The sequence below is a fragment of the Protobothrops mucrosquamatus genome, unplaced genomic scaffold (assembly GCF_001527695.2).
Source record: "Protobothrops mucrosquamatus isolate PMUCROS unplaced genomic scaffold, P.Mucros_1.0 scaffold_281, whole genome shotgun sequence".
Classification (NCBI taxonomy): Eukaryota; Metazoa; Chordata; class Lepidosauria; order Squamata; family Viperidae; genus Protobothrops; species Protobothrops mucrosquamatus.
In genome coordinates, this window is record NW_015386357.1 from 1211650 (window position 1) to 1222751 (window position 11102).

General features: G+C 33.7%; 1 protein-coding gene across 1 annotated transcript in view; it reads right to left on the bottom strand.

Annotated features, from left to right (window-relative positions):
• Positions 1-11102, bottom strand: part of IFT80 (intraflagellar transport 80) — a 58643-nt gene that overhangs the window by 21641 nt on the left and 25900 nt on the right. The window contains exon 9 of the mRNA XM_029287272.1: positions 132-311. Coding sequence (XP_029143105.1) covers positions 132-311 — 180 coding nt within the window. The remainder of the gene's footprint in view (positions 1-131; positions 312-11102) is intronic.

An 11102-nucleotide genomic window follows, 5' to 3' on the forward strand; every position in this document is an offset into this window, starting at 1 on the left:
ATGCAAGTAAATTCTAAAAAAAAGTCTCTGATTCAAGTCTGTTAACCACAAAAATCATATCTAAATGTATCAACTGTTTTGGAGAGAAAAGTGTTAAAAAAACAATCCACTGTAAAATAGCCAATACATACCTCCATGGTTCTTCTCTTAGTTAATGTTATTCCAAAGTTTTTCCATACCCAGCGCTGTTCCACAACATGGGCAAAAATCACATGTCCATTTCCACAAGCCCCAGCTAATTGTGTACCATCCGTAGACCAAGCAATATTAAATATGCTGCCAGTGTTCGGTTTCTCTAAAGCATAGGACCACTGTAAAATATTTTTTTAAAATAATTTAAAATTAAAAGTTAAAAAATCCTAAAGTGTAATATATAAAACATATAATAAACCGGGTGTGCAGTTAACACGTAGGCTGGCTTGGTCGCTCAACAGCGAGACACTGGTGAAGCGGGCACAGCAGTGCCTGCATTTTCTGTGTCGCATGAGAAAAGCACATCTTCCTTCCCCTGTCCTTACAACTTTCTGCAGAGGGACAATGAGAGCATCCTGTCATACAGCATCACAATCTCGTTTGGAAGCATCACTGTTTCAGACAGGAAGGCGGTGCAGAGATTGGTGAAGATGGCTAAAAACATCATTGGCAATTCCCTCCCTTTCATCCAGGACATAGCAGATAGGTCTTGCTTGAGCAGGTTCCACAAGATTGTCTCGGACACTACACATCCTTTTCACAACCTGTTTTCCTTGTTACCTTCTGGGAGGAGGCTCCGTGGTATCCGAAGCAGAACATCCAGATTCAGTTATAGTTTTGTTCCATACAGTATTAACCTTCCTCCTGCCATTATGTATTCAAGATGGACAGTGATTAATATTTATATGTTATTTATATGTAAAGATGTAGGTCTATAAATATGTTGTATGTGTACACTTTGAGAGCAAGCAACTAAATTTCATTTTTAATGTGTGCTATTGTGCACACAGTAAAAAATGACAATAAAGGTTATCTATCTATCTATCTATCTATCTATCTATCTATCTATCTATCTATCTATCTATCTATGTAAACATTATATGTTTGCATATTAGACATATGATTAATAGCACTGTATATATATATATTATTTTGCATGAATTGCAACAAGATAATCATAGATAAGGCAAATATTCTTTTTATAAGAGAACAACATTACTATGATTTCACACAATAACAATTTTTATTTAACATGATTAATATTGCTTTTAATGACAAATGTATATTAAATGCAGTACATTATTATAAAAGTTTCCATTCAGGAATATTCCTATTTAAAAAAATAAATGAAAAAGATGGCACTAGAAATATTTGAATAGTAATTGCTAAAATAATGGCACTTTCAAAATTATATTTCTTGTTCCAAGTCTTGACAGTTCAAATTTTAAGGGAAAAAGTACCAATAATGGCAGAGAAAAATAGAAAACATTTTGTTTTAATGCTAAAAGGTTGAGGGTCAATAGGAAAAAATCTTTATAGGTCACAGAGGCAGGGAGAATGGGAGACAACTTCATTAAAACTATATAATGAAGCAGTTCATTTGGGATTTGGGATTTCATTCATACTGGAAGATAGCAAAACCAGGGATTCAGATAGAAGACTTACAAGAGTCTTGTAATTAGGTTCTTATAAAAGTAAGCAATACAAAGAACACATTTAATAAAGCTATGTTTCAGTTTGAAGAATGAAAAGTTTAGAACTGAGAAACAACATCTCCCCATTAACTTACTTTAAAGAGCATTCTGGTTATGAAGACAATGTGACTAATATAAAATAAGAGATTTCTATAACAACATGTTACACAGTAAGGAAGAGATAAAATCTAAGATATCTTGATTTGATTTCACATCAAATGTAATTTCAACTTCAATCTTTTTTGAATGATAAAGTGAAACAGCTAATTTAGCCTTTGAACAATTTTGAGAAATTAATCATTATCATTCATAACCAAAAAGATCTTACTGTACATAAGGGATAAGTAATCCCTCTATTTAACTGCAAGTTATAGGATATAGATTTGGGCAAACAATTAATAATAACTACTCTATGTGCCATATAACAATAAAAAGGAAGAAATTAAAACTGTGAACAGAAGATAATAGAGTAAAAAAGTAAACAAAAAGTACAAAATGAGAAATACAACTATATAATTACAAAAAAGAATGATGGATAGGTAGAGAGCAGAGAACAAGAAGAAAAGTGGAGCCTGCCATCAATTCATAATACATTTGAGAGAATATTAATCTATTCTGATTAATAAAAAATTATATTCTTATTCTTAGTTGCCAAACCTATATGTTAATGGTGAAAACTTTTTAAAAATAGTAACAATTGAAAATGATGTTCAAATATATCTATAGCTATGGTTTAAAAAAAATACATAAAGTTAAAAATTTTAGTGCATGGAGGAATGAATCAGTGGAATGCTTATACACTATTACTAGAGTGTAAAAATATTGAATGTCAATTGTGTTGGGAACTTTAATGTTATTAGAATAATATATAATTAAAGCAAGATTTAAAGCAAAAAATGAAAAATAAGTCTTCATTTCAAACCTGTTTAGTCAATGAAACGGAGTACTGTTGTGAAACATTTCTGTAGATATGTGGGGTGAGAAAGTTCATAGGGGAAGAGGTTTCTTTGTGGTTTCCCAGCAGGTGTTTTATTGTAAGGAAATACTATTAAACACAGAGATATTGTCATATATGAAGTGGGACATACAAATCAAACTGGGTACTTCAAAGATATATTAATGGATGGTAATTGGCATCCAATACATTGGGTATACAATAAAACAATATTTTTTAAAAAGCTACTATTCTGTTTCCCCCACAAATAGGATTCTCTGTTGTCTAAAAGGACCTTCAAGCGCACAGGGAAAACAAAGATAATAATCAAATGGTATTACATAAAATGTTTCTAACATAAGAAGCCAAACATTGCAGTGGTGAAGGTTTATTCTTTCATAGGATCAACTGGAAAAGAGTGCATTATATCGTTTATATATATAGCATTATATACAAATACAATCACACACTTTGTATTTCATTTAACAACTCAGGTAAATCATATGACAATGTCCTCCCTTAAATTAACTACAAGAATTATGTAACTGCTGTTTAATTTGTGCATGACAACAATATAACAAAGCCTATTTTCTAAGACCAAAGACCAAAAGCTGTTATTGTTACAAAAACAGTCAAAATTGCCTCTCTCAAATACAAACTGGCAGACAAAACTGAGTGAAATAAATCATTGTGATTATATCATACTGTTAAGAATTATCCATCATTGTTCAATCAAAATGTATTCTGTATTGTATTGTATTAATCCCTAAGATACCGTAGAAAACCAGTTTGCTATCTTCTATATGACAATCCTTCAATGAAATATGAAGGTTTTTTCCCCAGAAAAATGACTTTGTTTAATCATGGAAGAAAACTGATTTTTGTTCCAAAAAGATACCAGTTGTGGCATATTGGGTTACTGGGATCCATTCCTTTTTTTCCCCCTTCCACATTCCTGTGCAGTGAAAATATAAATCAGTCTTTTTAAGTATTTTACGTGATTGGCAAACATATCTGGGTAACAACTGCATGGCTGATTCAGCTTTGTACAATTGAATTGAAGATGAACTTCATAAAGTTGCTAAATTCATCATGGAAAGGCCTTCTTTTAGATTATACTTCTAAAGGTTGATGTGAAGTGCCAAAAGCTCTCCCAGAGAACCAGAGATAGCTATCTCAGTTAAAACCAGAGCCTACTCTTCCAGAAACATATTTCCTGCTATACCAGATAGAGAACTTAATATAAAACAGATGCAAGTGCAAGGTTTGTTTTTTTAAAAAAATGTGCTTATATTTGCTGTACTTTCTCGACTGGTCTAAGATAATTCTGAGGACTCATGTGATATACAAGAAAGAAACAAATAAAGCAGCTACTACCAAATTGCTCGGCACTTGGGCTTGGCAAACCACCCCTCAAATTTGCAGCACATTGCCTGAGATGAAGTTCCTTCACAAATGTACTGATACAAACGCATCAAAGTGAGGGAAAAGTCTTTCAATTATAAAGCATACACATTTAAGTTTTAGGCTCTTTTTTCATGATGTACATCAGTTAACTTACATAAAATAGCCTTAATTGGCTTGAATTTCTGCTTGGAATTATTGCCTGTCATTTGCTATTTAGGGATCCCAGGAAGATCATGAATATTTTATGTTCTTTATTATTTTTCAAGAGATTTTCCTCTTTCTGTTTCCCCCCTAAACCCAACTACCACCGCACCTTTGTATTTTATTCTTCTGTCTTTAGATATAAGGAAGATAATGCAATTTTGCCTTGGAAATACAGTGGCAAGAATATGTGCAAGTTCTTCAGTTATTCTCTGCTATGCTTGCTTTGCTTTCCTACACAGGCATTCAAGGAATGAAGGACACACTTTTCTTCAGATCAAGAACTGTATTTGGTTTTTGAATGCCTTTCCACGAAGTGGTCTTCAACTAAACAAGTATGGACGAATAAAAATTAAAATTAATTAAAATTAATTAGATTAAGGAGTAAGACTTGATGGCATCTCCAATTATCTGCTATGTATTGGTTGGAACATATTTCTCACTTTCACATTACAATTTCACTAAAACATTTTTTAGCTATCACTAGACTGTTGATGACAAATCCAGCCAAGTCTTACTCGTGTAATTAATTTCTGAACTCTCATATCATATAGACTCCTATTTAGATAGATGATTGCTTCTCTATTTGTAAATTATATTGGTTGTATTTATTTTTGGACCTTTTCAATTGCATTTTAATCATTGTTCTATATGAGTTTATAAAAAATTATTTGATTTCTGCAAAACTAATTCTTTGAACATTTTGATTTTTGTGTACTTTTACCACTGCCATAGAAACTATTTTATTTCCTAAGAGATTATGGTGTGCACAAACATAAGGTCATTATCTTCATTATTATTAAGATACTTTTCTCAAAATGTGCTGTTATTGCCAAAGTTGAAGATATCCTAACTTGTGCATCAGAAGATAGTCATCATCTAGCCATGCTTCTGGAGTTCATGGAGTAACATCCTGCCATCTCATTGGCGTTCTCTTCAAAGTATAGTTTCTTCAGTTTTCATCATGTAATTTATTTTTCATTATTTTGATCAATTTTACCATTATCATAAATTTACTATGCAGAACTTTAGATGTTGGTATAGATTATATTACATACAGTATATGCATACTTGGCTTGAAATTGTCCATTCCACACAGAAACATCAAAAAGTATTATATTTAAATAAGCATTGGTATGATAATCAACCAATTTATATTAAAAAATAGGGCACTTGTGCAATATAAATTGCATCCGCAAAATAATATTATTTGTGATATCATGCTTTCGTATAGTAATTTTCTCAAATGTGATTACTTTCCAGAGAAAGCGATTTGTAGTAAGTGATGGAAAACATTAAAAAATATTTTGACACTGATCTTGCATCTTGTTCTCTTTTGTTTGTATTTGGGACTCTATCAGTTTCATAATATGTACCCAACAATCATGGACAATGAAATGTCTTAAAATTTGTAAGACATATTTTAAGAACTGTAATTCAATACATAAAAGTAATATATGGTGACTGAAAAAACTTTTCCTACAAAAAAAATTGTTGCAAATTATAAGCAACTATGCTTCCAGTTCGTAGTGTTCAAAATTAGGGAAGATATATTGTTTACAGGTAGTCCTCGACTTACAACAGTTCATTTAGTGGCTGTTCAAAGTTACAATGGTACAGAAAAAAGCAACTTATGACAGTTTTTCACACTTGCAACCACTGCAGCATCCCCATGGTCACATAATCAAAATTCAGATGCTAGGCACCTAGTTCATATTTAAGACGATTGCAGTGTCCAGGGGTCATGTGATCACCTTTTGTAATCTTTTGACAGGCAAAGTCAATGGGGAAGCCCGAGTCACTTAACAACCATGTTACTAACTTAACAACCACACTGATTCATTTAACAACTACGGCAAAAAAGATCATAAAATGGGGCAAAACTCACTTAACAAATGTTTCACTTAGCAACATAACAATTGGGCCTGGAATCTTGGTCATTGAGCAAAACATTGAGCAAGACACCATTTGACTGCTTCACTCAATGACTGCAAGCTTCATTTTTCAGCGCATTGCTCCCCATCCAACCTTTAATAGACTCCAGGCACTGTGAGAGTGAGGTCACAGCCTTTCTTACTCCACCATGGTCTGAGACATATACCTAGGGGACAAAATGAAAATCTGTAGGACAACTCCCTCCTCCCAACACAATTTTCAAAGTTTCTTCAAGTGTTCCGACCAGGATATCATGGTCAAGAGCATCACAAGCTGCTGTATGATTAATAGGACTGTACTTCTGTTTCTTTCCTGCCATGAATCAATCAACAGGGCAAGTACTATAATCAAACATATATTATATTCTGGGTACCAAATTCAGTTCTCAATCTAGTCTGGATCTAAAAAAACTGGTTCTCTAAGAAGAATTAGGTAACACCAGTCCAAATAGATCACTTATTTTAGAATACTTATTTTATAAATATATTATTATACTTATTTTATAAAATCTCTCAACAATTGTAAAACTGGTAAAACCTAATATCAAGTAGTTCTTTTAGTGTGTCACAACTACACTTCTACATGCTTAAGTCTTATACAATCAAAAAAAGACTTGAGAAACAGTCCTATAAAATGGGCTCTAATACTTTCTTAAACACACACAGAATTGCTTCCAATAAACATTATTACCTATTTAAAAAACAGCTCTCATTATTACAGAGAACCAAGAACACATTAAGAGACTTCTAAATCTACCTGCTTCTCATCTAGATCGGTGTTTTTCAAGCTTGGCAACTTTAAGATGTATAGACTTCAACTCCAGGAATTCCTCAGCCAACATTCTGCACACCCTAAAGTTGCCAAGTTTGAAAAGCACAGATCTATACCTAACAGAAGACTGAAAGCAGGCTTAAATCTTACCACAGGTATATCTCATTATTTTTTTCTATTGATTCAATCAAAGTTGGCCCAAGTTCCACTGCCAGAAATCTGAGAGTACAGAAACATTATAACAATCTCCTCAAGAAGCCTTGTTATATATAAATCTCCTTTCAAATCAAATTTAAAATATCTGTCTTACCATAAATATTAGCATTTTAAAATTTAAATTAGAAAGGAAATCATGAAGATGCATAATAATAGCAGAGAAAAATATACTATAATGCTGTTACATTGCCTTAGATAGATGTATCTGTGAACTAGTACAATGGAACATGCTGAAACTGTGATGTTACATTGGTTGGGAAAATCAAAAACATGATTAAAAATGAAAATTTCAGCAAAAAACAAAAAAACAAAAACGCCCAACCATTGTCCAATATGAAAAACGTGTTAACCACACATTATCAACTCAAGATGTACAGAACAGGCATTAATATTTTATTCTCTAGGGCACTGAAAAAGGTCCTCTCTTATGATTCATTTTCTATAACTGTAGGGAAGGACGAATATCAGAAGACCTTTCTGTCCTTCCTCCTCATTTCTATTTGGGTGTAAGAGAACTGCATTTGCAACATCGTCAAAGCATGCACACATCTACAGGAAGTCGCCCACAAGGTATATATGAATAGTCACAGGCTTAAACCCTTTAAACCCTGCAAGTTTTAAAATGCTGAAAAGCATGGACAGAGGTTTTTTCCCCCTTATTTCATACTTTGAAAATATTTTTAAAAGTGTGCTTAATACCTAAAATGAGAGGTAGTTGAAGGTGAAATCAGGTGACTGTGAGTTCTAGTGGCACTTTAGCTATGAAAAACTGGCTGGGTGACTTTGGGTCACTTTCTCTCAGCCCAATCCACCTCACGGGATTGTTGTGTTGTGGGAAAAATAAAAGAAAGCAGTATTGATAGGTTTGCCACCTTGAGTTTTATATGAAAAAAAGGATAAAAGAACAAAATAAATAAAGAAAAAACACTTTCAAACAGTATACTTATAGAAATGGCAAACTATATACTTTTAATATTAGCACTCCTTAGTTTTATTAGTGCTACGAAAAAGGAAAAAAAACTGATGCAAAAAAGTGTATGTTAATGTATTTAATTAAATTATGCTTTATAACTAGTCACATATGCGGCAGAAGGGTTAATGATATGTATATCTCCTGATGGTTCTCCAGGGAGCAATTTGCTGATTCAGCTCCATTACATCAGACACAATAAAAATGTCTGTGTTGACCAAAAAGCCAGGCCTGGTTCTCTTCAAACACTATCACACAAATAACCAGTGAATCATTCTCTCTTCTCTCTCAGCACTAGCACAGCTAATTCTTTAGCAGCTATTTATATTTAAGTCAAAGAAAAAACTTGCATGAAGCGGCAGAAATGTATAGAGGCAAGTCTATAAATTATTACAGCCAGCTGTAAAGAAATAGATAGCATCTGGCTTTAGCTACTGTTAAAATCCACTCCTCTCCCAGAGCAAAATAAAAAAAACCTTTCCCGGAAGCCCATTTAAAGAAATGTATTTTGTAAATTCATTTACTTATGCCATTTAATCAATTAAGAATATTATCATTTTCGAATAAAGTTAAGATTTATTATCTTTAAATCAGCAATAAATAAAAATGTAGTTAAAATCTTCACTTTCTTCACAGGATTAAAAATGGAGGAGGAATATCTTTGTTGATATTCAGGAATGCTTAGGATAAATATTATGCAACTGCTTCTACTTAACTCTGTAATTTTCTTAAACCAGCTTTCTCTTTCTATACCACCCCATTTTGCTTCTTTTCAAATTGAAGGAAGAGCTCTGTGAATGTAGTTTACTTGGTATTTTGAGACATATCTGAGACATATATCTGAAGTAAAGGATTTACTCCTTTAACTCCAAATTATTAAAAGAAAAACTTTGAAGGATTAAATTAAATAATTTTCTGCTAAGCTATTCTTTATAACGGTTGCAACTGCCAGTACAAATTGCTGGAGAAAGGACTGAAGTTATGGATTATTCTGATACAAAAATGAATGTCCATATTCTTAAATACTTATTTTGTTCAGATATAAAATTACTCATGATTTACTCTAACTATTCCATAATATTTTGGAGTTTGGTAATAACTTGTATAATTTAAAGATTGGCTATTGTTTTTTCTACAAAGTTTCTCCATGGAAGAAAATATGCATAGGGAAGGAGAGTGTGTGGATAATGTGTGTGAGACAGGTGAGGACAATGTGTGAGACAGGTGAACACACAAGCAGTCCAAAAAGGCAGAGCACCCATGAGAGAAGTTAAATATAGACAGATTGCTTAAAAGGAGCAGAATGCAAAAGACCTGACTAAAGAGATTTACAATACACTACAATAGATTACAATTTAAGAGGTCACTTTCAATTTTCTAAGGGCAGGTAAATGTTGGCGAGATAGGTGGCAAACATATTTAATGAAATAAATGTCAGCAACTGTTTACTATTTACTGTTTTCTGAAATATAACTGGTCCTCACTTAACAACTGAGTCTACAACAGGCCTGAACAATTACAACTGGTCCTCATACTTACAAAGGTTGCAGCGTCCTTAGTCGCCATTTACAGCCTCCTTTGTCAGCTTCCTACAAGCAAAATCAATGAGGAAGCCAGGAGGAGATCAGAAATAGCAACGATATGATCTCCCAATTTAATGGCAGGATGCACTCAACAGCAGTAACCAGAAGTGTTAGCATTTGTGGGAATATGCAGCATGGTCCCATGACATCATACTTTGCAACCGCATTGCTTAACAATAGGAATTCTATTCTCAATCACTGTTGTTAAATGAGCAACTGTAGACAGATCTTGGGATGTTAGGATGCAAGTAGCAGGAGGAAAAACAGCAGTACAAAACTACAAACAAAGTCATACATGAGGAACTTTCTCACACACACACACACACACACACACACACACACACACTCTTAACAATACCAATACACAATACTATTGTGTAGAACCAAGCAGTACATTTGCACATTTATGCCTCATCTCTTTGCCATTTGCATTTCATAGAGTGGAACAATCCAGGCCAGGAAGTTACACTTCACAGTAATCATATTATAATAATTTTAAAGTTTTTAATCTTATATCAATTTTAATATTTGACTTTTAATCTTATTTACTGTTTATATGCTGATATTATATTGTACACCGTCCAGAGTCTCTTTGAGGAAGCTAGGCAGTATAGAAACATATAATATAAATAAATAAATCATATTACACCAAGGCATGTTGCAGGGGCTAATGAAAAGATAGAAACAGTTCAGCATAGAAAATGGAGAACTGAGCAGTAATTTTTATTTTCATTTCATGTCATTGCAAGTATTTTCAAGGCTGCCCAACTCAAACAATGTGAGTGGAATAATCCCAGCAACCCAATCATTCTTAGCTTTACATCAGTCTTTTATGACTTTATCATGCCCAATCAGCACTTCTCAGAACAATTATTGGATATATTTCCTCTTCAAACACACTCCACAAAATCTTTTGAATTTGAATTTGAATTTTATTATATTTATACCCCGCCCTTCTCCCGGAGGACTCAGGGCGGCTTACAGCCAGTTTAAAACAACTAATACAATACAAAATACAAAATTTAAAATTTAAAAAATGATTAAAAATAAATATTTAAATAGGCCGCTTCTACTAAAATTTAGTTAAAATCAATTTAAAATACCCCTAGGCCAGTCCTGCCCGCTGAAACAACCAAGTCTTGAGGGCGCGGCGGAAGGAGGGGAGATCCGGAATCACCCGGATCTCTGGGGGCAGCTCATTCCAGAGGGTGGGGGCTCTGACAGAGAAGGCTCTCCCCCTGGGGGTCGCCAGCCGACACTGTCTGGTTGACGGCACCCTGAGGAGGGCCTCTCTGTGGGAGCGTATCGGCCGGTGGGAGGTAATCTGTGGCAGAAGGCGGTCTCGGAGGTAACCAGGTCCAATGCCATGGCGCGCTTTAAAGATGATAATCAACACCTTGAAGCGCACTCGGAAGGCC